Genomic DNA, 18,138 nt, shown 5'->3' with positions numbered 1-18,138 from the left:
ATTAATTTATTGATTTAATATTTTGTAATTTCCTGAGAAATTCCCTGGACCTAGCTTTTTGATCTTCTAAATTTACAACAGTTTTATTTAATATTTTGCAATTGCTTTTATTGTTTTTAAACCATTCTGTTTAGCGTAATAACGAAACTCTATAATTTATTGTGTTTGATCTTGAATCTCTGTGGATTCGACCCCTAAGTAATACATTGATCTCTTAATTTGAGAGAGTAGCTCTAGGGTAAATTTGAGCATATCAAATTTTGGCGCTGTTGCCGGGGACTCTTTGATCTACCATTTGATTTGAGTTTTTAATTTCGTCTAAATTTTCTTTTTATTTTCTACTTTCACGTTTTTGTTTTTCTTCTCTTTGGTGTTTCAGGTACATGCCTAATAAGTCTAACACAAGGAGCAACAAGACTGGTCCTACTGTGAAGCTTACAAATCAAGAGTTGGGAAAACTTGAGCGTGAGAACCGAAAAGCAGTCAAATCCTTGAAGATGGTTAACACAATCATTCTGGTTCGTGATGAGGATGGTGCTTTGAGAGATCAAGAGGGCCACTTGCGCAATGAGCAGGGCTAAAAGCTTGATGCATAGGGCAATGTGATTGTTGAACCAGTTATCAACCAGCAAGCTGTTGCCGATGAGGAGTTTAACCTTGGTATCGATCGACGCCAACCAAAGGGTATCGATCGACACCCACCTCCAGCCTGGACTGGAGCTGCCAACCACGTCCACAACCTGGTTCGAAGACAGGATCAAAACCGAGATCTGATCAGGACTATTGCAGACTTCAACAGAGCTGATTTGATGTATGAAAACCGCTCTGCAATTGTTCCACCTCCATTCCCAAGGAATGACTTTGAGCTGAAGCCTGCATACTTCTAGCTAGTTGGACAAAGACCCTTCTCTAACCTGCCAAATGAGAAAGCTTTGGACCATATTGAGCACTTTGAAGACTTGGTGACTAATATCAAGGCCAATGGAGTAACTGAAGAATACATCTACTGCAAGCTTTTCCCATATTCACTTGCAGGAGAAGTATCTCAATGGCTAAAACAGTTGCCAGCTGGATCTTTGACATCTTGGCAACAAGTGAAGGTTGCTTTTCTCAACTACTTTTATGATGATGTCATGTCAGATGAGCTAAGAGTCAAGCTGTCCTCCTTCAAGCAAAGACCAGATGAAGCTTTCAAGGCAGCTTGGGTAAGATTCAAGGCATATCAAAGGGATTGTCCACACCATGGCTTTTCAAGAGTGCAACTGTTAAGCATCTTTTTCAGAGGAATTGACTGGAAATATCAGCAAGCTTTGGATGCTGCAAGCCATGGAAACTTCAAGACAAGATACCCAGAAGCTGCTGAAGCTTTGATTGAGAATTTGGCTTCCAGCAATAGCACTAAGAGAGCAGATACTGAAAGGAAGAGATTACATGGAGGATTTGATTCAAAACAGCTAGCTTCTGTTAATGCCAAATTGGATTCAGTTCACAATCTTCTAGTGGGTAAGAAGTCAGTCCAATTTGCTGTTGAAGTTGAGACATTTGAGCCAGAGCCAGAGAATACAGAGGAGAATGTCAACTATGTGTATGGAGCTGGATATCAAGGTCAGAGATTCGGTAATCAACAAAGTAACAAGCCTTACAGTGGGAACTCTTCAGGCTACACTCCTAAACCAGATTACCAGAAACAGCAACAAAACAATGGTCATATTGGAACCTATGAGAACTCTTCTTATTAGTCTCCTCCTCCACAGACTTCTTCTGAAAGTAGAATGGAAGCTATGTTAAAGCAACTTTTGCAAGGTCAGGAACAGTTATCAGTGACATTCAGTGTGAAGATTGATAATGTCTACAATGAGCTTACTGGGAGGATTGATGCTTTGAACATTCATGCAAGAAGCTGGAAAATCAGGTTGCACAAACTGTTGGATCCGTCAAGAGGCAAGAGGGATTTCTTCCTGGAAGAACTGAGTCAAACCCCAAACATGCTTACAATGCCATATTAGTGAGGCATGAAGAAGATGGTGAAATTGAAAGTGCAGAAAAAGGAGAGCAATCGGCCAAACCCGAGACGGGACTTCAGATGATGGTGTCGGTCGACACCACATGGGTGTCGGTCGACACCCCTCTTAGACAAAACCAGAAACTACAAAATCTCAGGTTCCAACAGCTGTTGAGAGGGTGTACAAGCCTAAGATTCCTTTTCCTAAGCCAAGAAAGTCCAAGCCTAAGAGTCTCTGTGGATTCAACCCCTAAGTACTACATTGATCTCTTAATTTGAGAGAATAGCTATAGGGTAAATTTGAGCATATCATTGTTATTCAATGGTAGATTTTCACATAATTAGAGTGTAATCGCAATCCACTCCAACACATAGAGACATCATTGTTGCCTAAATACATGTTTAAGCATTTACTTTAGTCTACAAATCAAGCAGACTCATGTAGGATTTCACCAACAAAGACACGTGCTCTGCACATGGCTACCAACGGCCTAGCTCTAGGCATTGTGAGTCCTCCACCTTCAGTCATATCCACCTTTTCTTCTCCAATCCTCTCCCATTCAAATCATTGAATCAGACACCCAAGAGTTAAACTTACTAGTCGTTGAGCTAATAGATACCCAGGACACGCCCTCCTTCCTAACCCGAACGCCATTAGTTTATGGCTCTCTCCTTCTCGGGCTTGAAACTCGTGGGGTCATCCCATAGCTGAGGATCTCTTTGTATCGCCCATACATTCACCAATAACCTCGTGCCACTCGGCATATCATAACCTGCCACTTTACAGTCTTCTGATGCGACATGAGGGACCAACAATGGCGCCGCGGGGTACAACCGGAACGTTTCAGAGACAATATTTTGAAGATAAGAAAGATTGGTGATGTTTGATTCTTCTATAAGCTTGTTGAAACCAACATTATTGTCGATTTCATCTCTCACCTTTTTTAGTACATCTGGATGGTTCAATAGGCTTGACAACGCCCATTCAAATGTTACCGCTGAAGTATCAGTCCCCGCCAGTATAAGAGACTGCACATTGCACGCATACACGAAAAAAATTGAACAATGACTAATAAATCGACTAATGAACTAAAAATGGTTACTTACGATTATAATTCCTTTAATGGTGTGGTCCGTGTAGTATTCAGGTTGAGTTTCTTGCAAAGAAAGCAAGTGATCAATCATAGTGTTCTCCTTCCCCTTTGCTGCTCGTTTCTCATCGGCTAGTCCTTGAAAGAACTCATCAAGCCTACCACCAATTTTTTTTATCCGTGTCTCAAAATTTGTGATATATCTCAAGACCGGTAAATAGTCAGCAACGTTTCCAGCACCACAAAAACTTACAGCCTCTGCGATAAGCTGGCGGACGTGTTTAGCCTCTGGATCATCCTCTAAACCGTCTCCGTAGTAACATTTTCCAGCCACCATTCTAGTGATGTTGTTAAATGTTAGGTCTGATAATATTGAAGTCATCTCAACCTTTGCAAAATCCTGCAAAATTCATTACAATATATGTTGAGTTAATAATATTGCAAATCATAAAACACAACTTATAAACACTAGACTGGGGATTAGTCTAGTGATTAGTCTCCCCCATGGATTAGTCTCGGGCCCTCTATCAGTCTGGGGATTTACCCTGAGTTATCAAAAAAAAAAAAACTTATATACACTAGACTGAACGAGAGATTATATATATACTAGATAAGGACCCACCCGATGTGCGAGTTTAAAGTTTTATAAATTAAATTTAACAAAATATATTAAAATGTGTTGTATGTTATTTATAAATTTTATTTTTGTTATAATACACTGATTTATATCCATTTACAAATCTTTTATGTATGTTACTATTAAAAGTGTATTTTTTACACCTATATATACTCTATGTTACAAATGTATACTTTATCACCACCTAGAAAATGTCTATATAAACACATTAAGCCAACTATTTTACTTTCACTTCTACATAGTTTTTTAATTACTAAATTGTTGACTCAAAAAATATTTTCAATAAAAAATATATTACATAATATACTTATCAATGATGTATTATCACAATAATGTATGACCACCATGGAGAAAACCTCGGCTCTGCCCTCATCCCTAATGGAGAGAACCTTGTGTCCAACCTCTTCCACCATGGAGAGAACTTTAGCTCCCCCTTCCTCCCTTGGGGAGATAACCTTGCGTCCAACCTCCTCCACATTCTTCCCTTGCAGAGATAACCTTGTGTCCAACCTTCTCTACCATAGAGAGAGCCTCGGCTCTGCCCTCCTCCTATGTGGAGAGAACATGTTCACATATTTTTGCTATCTCAAAATAGCTTGCTCCGACAACAAATGAAATTAAAAACCTTTTTCTAGCTTCACAAAATCTTTTGGTAGTAACTAATGTTAAATTTCCCAATGTATTTGTGATAGTAACTATACCAAAGTGAAAGTAAAATAGTTGGCTTAATGTGTTTATATATTATATAATATACTAATCAATGATGTATCATCACAATAATGTATGACTGCCATGGAAAAAACCTCGGTTCCGCCCTCATTCCCTATGGAGAGAACATTGCGTCCAACCTCCTCCACCATGGAGAGAACCTTGGTTCCACCTTCCTCCCTTGGGGAGACAACCTTGCGTCCAACCTCCTCGACCTTCCTCCCATGGGTAGAAAACCTTATGTCCAACCTTCTCTACCATAGAGAGAACCTCGGCTCTGTCCTCCTCCTGTGTGGAGAGAAAATGTTCACGTCTTTTTGCTATCACAAAATGGCTTGCTCCGACAACCAATGAAAGTAAAAACGTTTTTCTAACGTCACAAATTTTTTTGATAGTAACAAACGTTAAATTTCTCAATGTATTCGTGGAAGTGTCTTTGACACACCGTGATATAACATTTTTCTCTATAACGCCTTAACCGCCGCCTTGCTTAGTGAGCCCCTGTCCACTCTCAATCCATGGTCCCACCTTTCTAAGTGGACTCTACATCTATTCTTGGCTCGTGGACTCACCCATATTCGATGGTCGGTTTGTTACGTCTGGGAGGTTTTAAAAACTTGTTTACCGACCTTACAAATCAACAAATGATATTTTCCTGTTTTTTGTCCTCACTCGCACAGTTCCGACAATCATTTCTAGGAAGGTCACCCATTACGAAGTTCTCTCATGACCTTTGACAAAAAAAATAAGTATATTTTGGTGACGTATGTGACCAAATCAATTCTTTTAAACTTTTCCGCAAACCAGGGTGTTAGAGTCTTTGAGCTCCTATGGATCTATCAACAACGATTTATTTTTTTCCAATCTATCTATCTATGTTTGTTGTACGCTTGTGTTTGATTAGCCTATTTTATCCATTCATTAAATTGATGAGCTTCTACTCGTTATCTTCCTTTGGGATTGAATGAATAATGGTAACAATTATGTTTGCAAAAAAAAAAGAAGGGTTTCTGACCAACCAATCAAGGTTGAGAAATTAGAAGAAAATCAATTGGCATAATTAAAGAAACAATCAAAAATTATAAGCATGGTAATATATGAATCCCAAATAGTTCAAAGATGAAAATATAAATTAAATAAAACAATCTAAAAGTACTACAATAAATTTTAAAATACAGTAGTAGAAAAAGAAGACGCATATATTAATCTTTTTTTGGGTCAACATATTAATTTTTACCTATTCCTAACTGAAAAAAGGAGAAAGAAGGAGAAAATTTTGGTTTAAAAAAATAAAAAAAAATTACCTTCTCATTAGTTTTTTCCCCCAATTAAACAAAGTTGAAAACTTTATTTTTGAATAAATTATTTAAATATGAAACGATCTATGTTTATATAGAAGTGGGTATTTATGAAATTTAGAATTAATAATTAACTGGATATTTTCTTTAATCCCTTTTTCTATTTTTTGTAGAATTAATAACTTAAAATTAAAAATAAGTAAATAAATATAGTTTCAAATTTATGAAATATATATATATATATATAATCTCCTTATAATTATTTAGAAAAACTTTGTATCTTTTTTTTTATAAATAATACTTTTTGTAATCAAATTCTTTCTATTAAATATTAACTTTTACATATGTCAAAATCTAAAATTGATAACTTGACACATGTCAAAATTTTGTTAATGGCTAACTTTCAAAACCCAACTTTATATAATAAGATATATATATATATATATTAATTTATCATTTAAATTTTTGAAATGGTAATAACGTACGTAATCCCAATTTTCCTACCATTTCCAAATTACCTAAGAATTTTCCTACAATTTGAGATTTTCTACTGAACATTTACTACGACTTGTTTAAGTAGGAAAACGGTATAAAAAAAAAAAAAAACAGAGTTTCAGAAAAACTTACCGGACACAAATAGTCAAAACAGTGACAAAATTCAGAAATCTTACAAATAAGTGATAACTAAATTATTGAGTTTATGTGTAACAATTTAGGTCACTAGTTAAGCCCCAAATGGGAATGATTCCGACTATTCTGGTAGATTTATGAGCCAAACCAAAAGACGTGAACTCTCACATGTTTTTTCTGGTAACTAAAAGTTGATTTTCCCAAATAGCATATCTCCTAAATTAGTAATGAAATGTCTCAATTACTTTTCATAAAAACTTTATTAGAGTTTAGAACATGAGTAAGAAAAGCTCCCTTACAAGTGAAGAGTTACGTGAGAGACAAACTATAAGACGCCGGATCTCGTCACGTCGGATAGAGGTAAAGCTATTAAGACGGTGATTCGAAAAAATCTCCACGGCACCGATACGTCGGAGGTTTCTCCAATGTTCACTATACGGAGCTAAGACCATGGTTGAGCTGCCGTACGATATGTGTTTCGAAGCAATCGAGCTCGGGCGGTTCGCGAGGATGATGTCGTTCTTGGTAAAGCATTCTTCGGCGATCGTGTGCGAAGAAACGACGAAAACTAGTTTGTTTCCAAGGCGGAGGGAGAAGATCGGAGAATCGTTTAGTGATTGAGAGACGGAGAAGAAAACGCGGTGGAGCGGTGGTTTGAGGAGGCGGAGGTGGCCGATGAATGGAAGTGAGAACGGTGGAGACGGAGGAAGGTTTTGTCTTGGTTTGAGTTTCTTGATGAGGAGTATTGTTAGAATGAGGATTAGGATGATGATTGTGAAAACTAGGGTTTGAGTTTCTTCTTCCACCATTGTTGATTTGGGGTTTGAGAGTCTTTGCTTGGAATTTGAATTGAACATACATCACAATTTAAAGAATCAGCTCACATATTATTATTTTTTTTTCATAAAAATGACACAACTTACGTGTACAAACTCACAAACTAGTTTAAAAAATGACCAAACTTACATAATATCAAATTATTTGTTATTAGTCGTCTAAAAAACTAATCCTTCAAACGTCTCTTCACGACGTGCATGGTTAGAATATATACTCAATAGAATAATTAATAATCAAATGGCAAGGAGATAACAAAAAATATATTAAAATCCTGATTAGCTTATTTGGTTTACATTATCAATCACATGGTCATCTATTTATCTCATTAACTTATTTTGGTTACATTTAAGATATCTTCAACGTAACCATAACATTTGGTTGTCGATATTTCAACCTTCTGACCATTATAAAGTGTGGAAACGTGGAAACTGTAAATATCTTAATGGAGAAGCGAATAATATATAGATGGCGTATGATTGATTCTGATGATGTTTTTTAAGATTTCGGAATAAGAAAAGCTTGCTTATATTCATACTCGAATAAGTGGATAAAGATTTTTAAACTCTATTCGAAAAAAAAGAGTATTGAAAACCCTTTTACAACAAAAGTCAAAAAAGATTTTGATAATTTTTTTCTCTCTACTAGGAGTATTGATTAATAATACTTCGGTTGTTTCATGTTACTTATTGTCCTAATCTTATTTCACACAAATAAAGAAAAATAAACAATTAAATTTATGTTTCATCCTTAATTATTACTACTACATTATTTTGTTTGATAGAGAAGTGTTTATTAATAAGATAAAACTATAGCAATTATTATAAATTTGGGTTATAAAATATAAAATGACAAGTAATACTACAAATAAAAAGAAACCGATGGAGTACTATTGTGTTGTAGCCCTGTTAACAGAACGCATATCCGGATTTTTTCGGATATCTGCATATGTATCCGTATCCATATCCAAAATTTTGGATATTTTCGTCCATTTAAAATTCGATTATCCGTAGATATCCGATATTCCCAGAAAAAAAATTATGTATCTTAGAATAAACTAGAGCGATTCTGGACAAAAATACTTGATGTTCATATATAAATATCGTATAACCGTGAAAAAACATATATCCGTTTTAAAATTTAGCATTATCTGTATATAATAAAGGATATTTGGGGAAAAAACGGATATCCGCTATCCGTATTAAAATTTAGCATTAATTATATTTATATTTGTTTTATTTACTATTTTACTATCTGTTTTCGTATCCGTTTACCCGGATACCTATTTTTTTAGTGAATTTGTATATGGTTATGGAAATACGGATATCTGTAGATAACAGATATTAATCTCAGGCCTATTGTGTTTAGTATATTTTGTTGTTCAAAAACTGGACAGCCTCTCGGATACGACTTAATGTACACTAACGTTTAAAAATTAGTAAGTAGGGTTACTTTTAATATATAAAACATAAAACAAATTATTTTTGATTCATGAGTCATGACTAAGACTAATAAAAGTAATTTGTAGTCTTTTTGTGCCATTCCTAACAAAATAAAAGTTTGTAAATTCGGTCTTCCTATAATAAATTTTATTTGTGTCGATCATTATAATAAACATAATTTAGAAGTTAGATCATTTTAATAACGATGACTAGGTGATTTACTCTCACTTTATATGGGAGAAGATAACATTGAAATATATTATAGTAAAGCGATTAATGGGATTAATATCTATATATATTAATGCGATTTTGTTAGCAATTTAGCATCGTGATAGATTGATATAGTGTATACTTGGTACTTTTGTTTAAAAAGACATAGAATAAGATAATTATATTATTTTATTTTTGCATTTGTGTGGTTCATGGCAAATAAAAAAAACAGATATCAATGCTAACTGCAATGACAAAAGATTGGTTTTGATCACTTGGTGCAACAACATTTGTTTACGAAAGGACCAGAAGTAGCACATTGTCCGGATGAGAATCCAGCCTTCCTACAGTCTGCCCCACATTTACCATTCCCGTACGTTGCCGAACAAGTAGTCTTGCACATATCATCGATTCTCCCTGTAGGTTTGATCTCTGTATGTCCACAAAATCACCACACATACATGAATATCATATAGCAACTGTATAATATATCAATGTTATTGCTTTCAAATGATGAAACCTATATTAGATAACAACAACATAAAAATAAAAATGTTACCTGAAGCAAAGACATTGTAATTCGACAAAGAAGCTGCCAATACTATCAAGAGTAAAAAGGTCATTGAAATTTTTGTGATGCTCATTTTCTTGGTTGTAGTAAATATCAAAGTTATCAACTATAAAGCAGTATATATATTGGACAAATCTGTTATGTGATTTTCTAGATTGTAAGTACAAGCTCTATTTATAGAGCATTAAGGTTTTGTGGTTCACAAAAAAAGAGTTTACAATTGTTTTTCTTACCATTGATGCATCTTTCATATATACTAATAATATTTTTTTTTGACTAAAAAATATTTTTCCTAACATTGGTGGCTCTTCCACATATAATAACCAATTTTTTTTTTTGACTATAATATATATTTACTTTTATGACTATTTTTACATATAAAACTTATTCTTTTTTGTTAATTTGTTTTAAAACTAAGGTTGACATTTAGCAAATAAAAATACGGTTAACCGGACCATATAATAAAATCATATACTAACTTTATGAGTTATCTGAGAATCATATACATGTCTAGAATGGAACTCCATAGTTTGTTCAAAAAAAAAACAAAAAATTGAAACTCCATTTTGAGCCGTGGCATTGGAGAGTTGAAATTTTCACCCCTTGATGAATTTGTTTGCTGAAATTCACCAAGTTTTAGACTGGTGTTTTACTTTTTAAACCAACCTCTCATTCACAATTGAGTGTAAGTCACAAAACTAATTTGAATTAATTTTGTTTTTTACGCATTTAGTTTTATTTTAATGTAATAAATCTTAAAGGTTAATGGGTTAAATGTGTTAATTGTACAATTAAGATGACTAAAATTAGAAAGATGAATATATATTAGAATTAAAAACAAATTTCTAATGCATCAATAGGGTGAGAGAAGAAACTCAACTTAGGAGTATTATTAAGTTACTAAAATGATAACTTATAAGTTTATAATATAATATTGTGTAAAATATTTAGAGGTGTTTGGTTGTTGTTAACAAATTACATATATGTTGTAGATAATTCACATTTAAATGTATTTGGACAACCATAAAGTGTGTCATGATGTTATTTTTTTTTTTTTTGTCAACCATTGGACCACAACAGGTCTGCCCATAGGGACTCGATACCTGGTGTGATGGTGTCTTATGCATTAAGGACTTACTTTTGGCCACTGCACTAAGGTCACTTCACGTTTATATTATTTATTTGTTTTTATATAGTAGTTATTTTTAATATAATGATATACATAAGTTTAATCAAAATACATATGATTGTATTTAAATATGAGAAAAAGACACATGTAATAGTATATTACTAAATAGTTTTAGTTATTTTTGTTAATTTTGGACAGATGCTCTCATGGGACACATATCACTCTCTAGTTTGAAAGATTTTGAAACACTCTCTACTCTAAAATATTTGATCCAAAATATGAATTGTACGAGTTTAAATACGAATGGATTTTTAATACTAAGTAGATTAGTAACAAATGTTTTGTGTTGTTTGTCATAATCGATTTTGTCTTGTATCCATCGTTTTGATTGAATATTACGTTTTACGTAACGTAGTACAAATACAATCGAAATAATAACAGTAACATACAGACATAAACCGTCGCCTTAAAACATGTATTAGCATTTACAAAAGTCTACTATACAATTAAGCAGACTCATGTAGGATTTTACCAACAAAGTCCCGTGCTCTGCACATCGCTACCAAAGGTTTAGCTCTAGGCATTGTGAGTCCTCCACATTCAGTCATATCCACCTCTTCTTCTCCAACCCTCTCCCATTCAAAACATTGAATCAGACACCCAAGAGTTAAGCTTACTAACCGTTGAGCTAGTCCGGCCCCGGGACACGCCCTTCTTCCTAACCCGAACGTTATTAGTTTACGACTCTCTCCCTCTTTCTCGAACCTCTCTGGCTTGAAACTCGCGGGATCATCCCATAGCTTAGGATCTCTGTGTATAGCCCACACGTTCACTAACAACATTGTACCACGCGGCATATCGTATTCCCCTACTTTACAGTCTTCTGATGCGACATGCGGGACTGACATTGGCCCTGCAGGGTATAACCGCAACGTTTCAGAGACGATGTTCTGAAGATAAGGAAGGTTTGAGATGTCTGATTCCTCCACAAGCCTGTCTAAGCCAACTTTACAGTCGATTTCATCTCTGGCCTTCTTTAATACTTCAGGATGGTTCAATAGGTTCGACAATGCCCATTCCAATGTTACCGCTGATGTATCAGTCCCCGCAAGTATAAGAGACTGCACGAAATAAAACCAAATGTGACGACCATTGACTTAAATCAACTTTATGAACTTGTTGTGATTACTTACGAGCATGGTTCCTTTGATGGTGTGGTCTGTGTAATACTCAGGTTGTGATTCTTGCAAAGAAAGCAAGTGATCAATCATAGTATTCTCCTTCTTCTCCTTTGCCGCTCGTTTCTCATCAACCAATCCTTGGAAAAACTCGTCAAGCCTACCAGCAATCTTCTTTACCCGTCTCTCGAAATTTGTAAACCATCTCAAGACCGGTAAATGATCAGCCGCATGTCCAGCACCAAAACAACTCATCGCCTCTGCGATAAGCTGCCTCACGCGTTTAGCCTCTACATCATCCTCTGCACCATCTCCATAGTAACATTTTCCAGCCACCATTCTAATGATGTTGTTGAATGATAAGTTAGATAACATTAAATTCATCTCAACCTTCCCAAATTCCTGCAAAATTTATAATATAAGACCTTAATGTTAAATTAATCACACAAATCATACCTAAGCTTGAATTTATACTAAATTGGTGATTAAGGCCTAACTTTAGCATTAGTTAATGATTAAGGCCTAAATTTATCTAAAATTAGGGATTAAGGCCGAAATTTAAATACTAAATTAGTAAGTAAGCTTCACTAATCACTTACGAGTGAAGAGTTCTGAGAGCGAGAGAGACGAGCGATGAGTCGGCGGATCTCGTCGCGGCGAATAGAGGTAAAGCTATTAAGACGGTGATTGGAAAAGATCTCGACGGCGCCGATACGGCGGAGGTTTCTCCAATGTTCACTATACGGAGCCGAGACCATAGACGAGTAATTGTAAGAGATGTGTTTGGAAGCCATCGATTTAGATCGGTTCGCGAGAACGACGTCGTTTTTGGTGAAGCATTCATGGACGATCGGGAGAGAAGAGACGACGAAAACGAGTTTGTTACCGAGACGGAGTGAGAAGATCGGGGAATCGTTCAGCGATTTGGAGAGGGAGAGGAGGACGCGGTGGAGGGGTGGTTTGAGGAGACGGAGGTGGCCGATGATTGGAAGTGAGGAGGGTGGTGATGGAGGAAGGTTTTGATTTTGTTTGAGGTTTTTGATGAAGAGTGTGAGAGAGGATATGATTAGGATGATGGAGGTGAGGATTAGGATCATTTGAGATTCTTCTTCCATTGTTTGTATTTTTTTGTCCGAGAATGATCGATTATAGCAGAGCAGAGCAGAGGAAGATATGGTTGAGAAATCTTGGAAAATGATTATTGAACACATCTCGAGAAAGGCCTTTTGTGAGACCCAATAAAAGAAAAGAAGAGGTCACAATCTCACGTGTGTAAATTTTATGGGACTTTTCCCGATTAAGGAATAAACGCCCGCACGGGTCAATTAAAATGATAAATTTAGACAATCGTATTATAGCATAAGCTAGCAAACTGATAATTCAAAATTCCCATAAATGCACTTAAAAACAAGAAAATTATTCTTATTATTATTTTTTTTTTTTTAAAGATTAAAAAATTTTGGGGATCAAATAGCGTTTTTGTAACCGGTAAAGTATTATCGATAGTATTTATTCTGATTCACTTTGATGTTCGACAACAAAAAAAAATGAGGTGTTTAAGTTTTAAATTTACTATTTTAATATATTAATTAGATATATAATATTGTATATTGTCTTCATAAAGAGTATAGTAAGAATTTTAATAAGGTTTATTAATATACGTGAAAAAATTGTAAATACCTTATTATACGTGATAAAAAAAAACAAAATTAAAAGAAAATAAAATGAGTATTTAAATGGGGAAAATGTCAAAAAGATCACCAACTTTCAAATGGTAAAAAAAACATTAATTTCTGAAATGTCATTTAAATCACCCAGTTTTTGTTGATTTTTTACAAAATAAATAATTTTTATTGATTAAGCTATTTGAGGCACAACGTTAAATTTTCAGTTAAACGGCGATGACGGAGTTAACTTCCGTCAGAATCTCCGTTAAGCCAAAACGATGTCGATTTAACTAGAAGATTAAAACAAAAAAATTTGAACCCAGCTGGAATTGAGTTGCCTAACTTCGGAACTCATTAAAAGCTCTTAACCATTGAGCAACAATAGTAATTTGTTATTATATCAAACAGAGATGTATATATATATATATGTAAAAATTGAATCACAGTCGTTTTGGATTAACGGAGATTCTGACGGAAGTTAACTCTGTCATCGCCGTTTAACTGAAAATTTAACGTCTGTCTCAAATGGCTTAGTCAACAAAAGTTATCTATTTTAAAAAAAAAGTCAACAAAAATCTAGTGATTTAAATGACATTTCAGAAGTTGATATTTTTTTATGCCACAATTTGAAAGTTCGCGATTTTTTTTTTACTTTTTTCCGTATTTAAATATATCAAAGTAAACAAAATAACAAATAATCCATTACCATTGACAGGTTTATATGATTCAAGAGAAAGAACTTGGAAATTAGGTCAATCATGACGAAAATATTGTAAATTATAACTAACGACAATTATAACTCGACTCACCTTTTTAAAAAATGTCTGAATCAACAAGAAGCAAGAACTTCAAATAACACACCCGACTCTAGAACTGTTACATATGTATGTTGTAACTTGAATATCATCACACCTTAATGCACATTCTTGTGTTGGTGTCATATTTCTTGATCAAGAAGATTGAGATTGGCTTGTGAAACTGAAATCTCAGCTAGTCGTTTACAAATTTGATACGTTTCTCATATCTCTCCATTGCATACTTAATGTAGTTATTTTGAACTTCCTAGGTAAATTAGGTCCAGATATATTTTGCAGCCCAAAATCATTTTCTCGTGGCTAAACCAATATCATTTTGATCTCAATTGACATGACTTCACAATCATGACCAAAAATAACAGGAGATGAACAAACAGGATATATAGATACTTACAACCTCTTAGGGCATCTTTAATGGGAGTAACAGTAAACGTTTCTCAAAAAACTCTACAAAAAATATGAGTTTTGTTAGCATTAGAAAAAGGCTATTAAAAGCCAAGTGAATATACCTTGTAAGCACCAACATAAAACTCAATTTCGAGCATGTTCTGCAAGTGTTTATCGAGAACATACACAAATTTCTTGAACCGAGATAGCCACTTGCACTTATTACAACAATTTACCTTTGTTCCTGCAAACATCGGAGGTTAAAACATGAATCAAAGGTTCTTTACTTTTTCAATCTCCAGAACATTTGTTCATTTATGTGTAAAGACGAATAACTAACCAGTCCTTGACAATTTTTCTTCTTCCTCATGATCCAGCTCAGTAAAGAACGTCTGCAAGATATCAACGACATTGGATATATAGACTAACCTGCTGTCGACTACACCTGCAAACCAAGAAGTAAAATTCTTCTGTTATAATTCTCCAATTTCAAGCAGATTTTACTAATTCTGAAACAGAAATTAGGGAACGACACAACAATGATGATTCTCTTGCTTCCCTTCTTTGCAGACCAACGCTCAAGTATTAATTCAAAACTTGAGATTCTGGCCAAACCAAACAAATCTAGCAGCGTAGAGAGAAGCACAAGAAACAACAGGTGAATAAAGAAAATCAGAGTCATCTAGCCAACTATAAATAAAATCTTTGGAAAACTTCATTAGCTTTAAAAAATACATCTAGCAAGAAACACTTTGAGCTCAGCCGAGAACCAAACCTAAACTTAGAGACATCTTGAGATAGTTGAACATGAAATATGTAAAGTGAAGCTAGAAGAAAGTTTGAAACTTTAACTTGAACTCTTTGCAATTTTAGAAAGAATCACAAGCCCATCCTTTGTCTCTATGAGTAGACAATTACAGAAAACGAAACGAGACAACGAACGCAATAACCCTAAATCCAAGCAAAGCTTTCCAAATCAAACTCCACCAAGCTTCTGCTCCTCCTCAATGAAATCTCTATTAGTAACCCGAAACTGGAATCGTGTGAGATAAAAGGAGACATCAACGGAAATAGAAACGGCGGCGTTATAGCTTGAAGGCGTAGTCAGAGACTAGCCCTACCGTTGCATTGCCGCATCGAGGATGATGGATCTGGAAATCTGAGGCTAATTGATGAATCTGGGACAAAGAGATGATGGATCGATCTGAAATCTGAGGCGGAACTGATAAAATCCACCAAAACTAGGAACAAAATCAGAAGAAGAGGAAAAGAGTGAGAAGAAGCTTGCTTTTTCGGATGAAGGATCTGAAGGAGGAGAGACGAAGGAGAAGAGAAGAAAAATGAAAATAAAAATTAGGTCTTGCTTAGTGTGAAGAGTGAAGACAACCAAGTGGGTATTTTTTTTTTTAAGTGTTGAGCGGTTTTTGTTAAAGTGTTAAGCAGTAAGTTAAAATTTTGCTAAATTTTGGTTCATTATTGGCGGTTCGAGTAATTATAGCTTTATGCTCTGTTATTATTAGGCTTAGCGTTAATGAAATGCTATGATATAGACACCAAAATCCGAATACTATTTTTAATAGCACTTACGAAATATGTGCTATCGTATTATGCTATCAATGTACACTTTTTTGTAGTGGTTAAAACAAAAATAATTTTTTTTTATTACAAATTTGTTTATTTTTTATTTTTAATATCTGTACCACTTAATAAGTGACACATGCCTCATTTCTTATGAGAATTGTAGTTTCTCAAGGAAAAATCCTTTTTTTTTCTATTATTTTTTTAATAAGAGTATTTGTATGGCCAATCCAATGACCTTGGTCTTAATAGTTACTAGTTTATAAACATTGAAACCTAGAGTCACTATCCCTTATTATAAAACTCAGTTTCTGCTCTTAACACACAAGGTTTTAGTTTCAAGATAAAGATAAAATACCAAAGTTAACATTAAGATTTGAATTTTTTTTATTATAGTCCTCTAAGCTTCTTGAACAATGACTTCTGTCTTTGTTATAGTCCTCCAAAGTTAACATATATAAACGAGATCACTTTAAAAATGATACAAAATTTCTGTCTTTCTCTAATTAAGGTCTCCTCTTTTGGCTTCTTCACGAGTAAGTTCCATAAAGCAGTGGTTAAAACCGTTGATGTCATAAGAGAGTATCTTAAAATATTGCTAACCTGCAGATAAGAGAGAACAAAAGGGTTCCAAGAAGACCATAACTATATGTTCATATGAAAAAATCAAGAGATAAACAGAAGCTGGTGGTAAATAGCCTTTTACCTCTGCTTTGCCGATACTGATCTCTTGCACGTCGACATCATCTAAACTCAGCTGAAGCTTCTTTAGATAGCCAATGGTCAAGCTTGAGCTCAAAGGTGTTATGATCTGTTTTTATCACATCTTAACTCCTTCACGCTTCTAAAAAGGTTTCCGATGCATCCATGTACCGTATCATCACCAGATGTTTCCAACACAAACTCTAAAGAAACAACAAGGAATTGAAAAAGAAGATTTACAAAATCTTCACAGCCTTCAAAATATAAAACCTCCTTGTCCTGCTTTCGAACAACTACATTGAAAGTTAACAAGCCTGATTCTGTCTCATTTTTATTTTCTTGCAAAACAGTAGAAGTCATTGTGTTATGCAACCTGTTCATATTGCGAGAGCTTTGTTTCCTTAGGAAAGCATCCGACAAAGGAGTATCAGACGACAATAAACAGTCCAACAAGGTGAGTACCTAATTATATATATTCAAACGCAGAGTCAAGATTTGCATTGTACGTAACATGTAAAACAAATAAAACAGCAACAATTCAGAGTAAAATACATCTTCAGAACCAATGACAATAAGTGATTCACTCAACTTCTAGACATCCGCATAACCCTGATCTTTGATCTCTTTTAAAAACACATCCGTAGAGTTTGATTGTACCACCATATTATCAGTAATGATAAACGAAGGCTGGCCATAAAAAAATACTTCATCAACAAGGGAGCCTACAACCTCGATTTCCACCTCCATCTCCATCTCTTCTCCACATCGACATCTTTTCGAACCGCGCGAAGTGGCTTCTTTACACTTAAAGCATATGTAGTAGAACTTGCTAGCCTCGGTGGAATCGTTGATGTTTAGCTTAAGCTTCCGAAATATATCCTCATTCAAACCTCTCGGGTACAAAAGCATATGTTTACATGCTTTAGTGAGAAAGTTATCAATCTCCAAATCTAAAACACTCTGATAAATGTTGCTGAAACAGCCGACTTCAGTTTGCTGAGATTGTTTCTTGACCAATCTTACGATTGTCCCCATCTGGAGTTTAAGCAAACAAAAGAGAACATCAACAAAATCTTTACCTGCTTCCACCAAAACAATCTTGTTCTTCTCTTTATCAACCAGCATTTTCAGACTAATCTTTGGTTTTTTTGAACTTTCAGACATTTTGTGATATTAAAAAAAAAAACACAACCCAAAAAAATATGAGACACTCAATACGTTGAACGCTGTTTTCATTAGTAAGTAATTTACACTGATAT

General features: G+C 34.6%; 3 protein-coding genes, 1 non-coding gene and 1 pseudogene across 4 annotated transcripts; all 5 read right to left on the bottom strand.

The window, feature by feature from the left end:
• Positions 1 to 1,142: 1,142 nt before the first annotated feature.
• Positions 1,143 to 1,249, bottom strand: LOC147925562 (small nucleolar RNA R71). Its single transcript, XR_015585570.1, has one exon. It is a non-coding gene; the product is annotated as a small nucleolar RNA R71 (small nucleolar RNA).
• A 1,157-nt stretch (positions 1,250 to 2,406) lies between these two features.
• LOC104750436 (cytochrome P450 81D11-like) lies at positions 2,407 to 7,199 on the bottom strand. Its single transcript, XM_010472227.2, has 3 exons — positions 6,666 to 7,199; positions 3,110 to 3,493; positions 2,407 to 3,031 (listed from the first exon to the last, which is right to left on the bottom strand). The coding sequence occupies exons 1-3, from the start codon at positions 7,173 to 7,175 to the stop codon at positions 2,657 to 2,659; spliced, it is 1,269 nt and encodes a 422-aa protein (XP_010470529.2). The 5' UTR covers positions 7,176 to 7,199; the 3' UTR covers positions 2,407 to 2,656.
• A 1,819-nt stretch (positions 7,200 to 9,018) lies between these two features.
• On the bottom strand, positions 9,019 to 9,548 carry LOC109129656 (defensin-like protein 43). The gene is made up of 2 exons (XM_019238181.2): positions 9,412 to 9,548; positions 9,019 to 9,284 (listed from the first exon to the last, which is right to left on the bottom strand). Exons 1-2 carry the CDS (start codon positions 9,494 to 9,496, stop codon positions 9,124 to 9,126), a joined length of 246 nt encoding a protein of 81 aa, XP_019093726.2. The 5' UTR covers positions 9,497 to 9,548; the 3' UTR covers positions 9,019 to 9,123.
• A 1,367-nt stretch (positions 9,549 to 10,915) lies between these two features.
• On the bottom strand, positions 10,916 to 13,000 carry LOC104750435 (cytochrome P450 81D11). The gene is made up of 3 exons (XM_010472226.3): positions 12,330 to 13,000; positions 11,746 to 12,132; positions 10,916 to 11,673 (listed from the first exon to the last, which is right to left on the bottom strand). Exons 1-3 carry the CDS (start codon positions 12,939 to 12,941, stop codon positions 11,059 to 11,061), a joined length of 1,614 nt encoding a protein of 537 aa, XP_010470528.2. The 5' UTR covers positions 12,942 to 13,000; the 3' UTR covers positions 10,916 to 11,058.
• Positions 13,001 to 13,621: 621 nt separating this feature from the next.
• On the bottom strand, positions 13,622 to 18,043 carry LOC147925561 (uncharacterized; annotated as a pseudogene).
• Between the last annotated feature and the right edge of the window lie 95 nt (positions 18,044 to 18,138).

Source organism: Camelina sativa, chromosome 16, assembly GCF_030686135.1.
Source record: "Camelina sativa cultivar CO46 ecotype springtype chromosome 16, ASM3068613v1".
Classification (NCBI taxonomy): domain Eukaryota; kingdom Viridiplantae; phylum Streptophyta; class Magnoliopsida; order Brassicales; family Brassicaceae; genus Camelina; species Camelina sativa.
The sequence above is the reverse complement of the archived record's forward strand: the minus strand, read 5'-3'. Positions and strand labels throughout refer to the sequence as shown.

What these genes read in the sequence shown, in the direction of transcription:
- LOC104750436 (XM_010472227.2), bottom strand. Translation starts at nt 7,175, where the DNA reads ATGGTGGAAGAAGAAACTCAAACCCTAGTTTTCACAATCATCATCCTA. An exon ending in TCTCACGTAACTCTTCACTT is followed by an intron (nt 3,494 to 6,665) that starts GTAAGGGAGCTT and finishes TGAATTTTGCAG; the next exon opens with GATTTTGCAAAGGTTGAGAT. An exon ending in CCATTAAAGGAATTATAATC is followed by an intron (nt 3,032 to 3,109) that starts GTAAGTAACCAT and finishes TGCAATGTGCAG; the next exon opens with TCTCTTATACTGGCGGGGAC.
- LOC109129656 (XM_019238181.2), bottom strand. Translation starts at nt 9,496, where the DNA reads ATGAGCATCACAAAAATTTCAATGACCTTTTTACTCTTGATAGTATTG. An exon ending in TTACAATGTCTTTGCTTCAG is followed by an intron (nt 9,285 to 9,411) that starts GTAACATTTTTA and finishes GTGGACATACAG; the next exon opens with AGATCAAACCTACAGGGAGA.
- LOC104750435 (XM_010472226.3), bottom strand. Translation starts at nt 12,941, where the DNA reads ATGTGTTCAATAATCATTTTCCAAGATTTCTCAACCATATCTTCCTCT. An exon ending in GCTCTCAGAACTCTTCACTC is followed by an intron (nt 12,133 to 12,329) that starts GTAAGTGATTAG and finishes TAAATTTTGCAG; the next exon opens with GAATTTGGGAAGGTTGAGAT. An exon ending in CCATCAAAGGAACCATGCTC is followed by an intron (nt 11,674 to 11,745) that starts GTAAGTAATCAC and finishes TATTTCGTGCAG; the next exon opens with TCTCTTATACTTGCGGGGAC.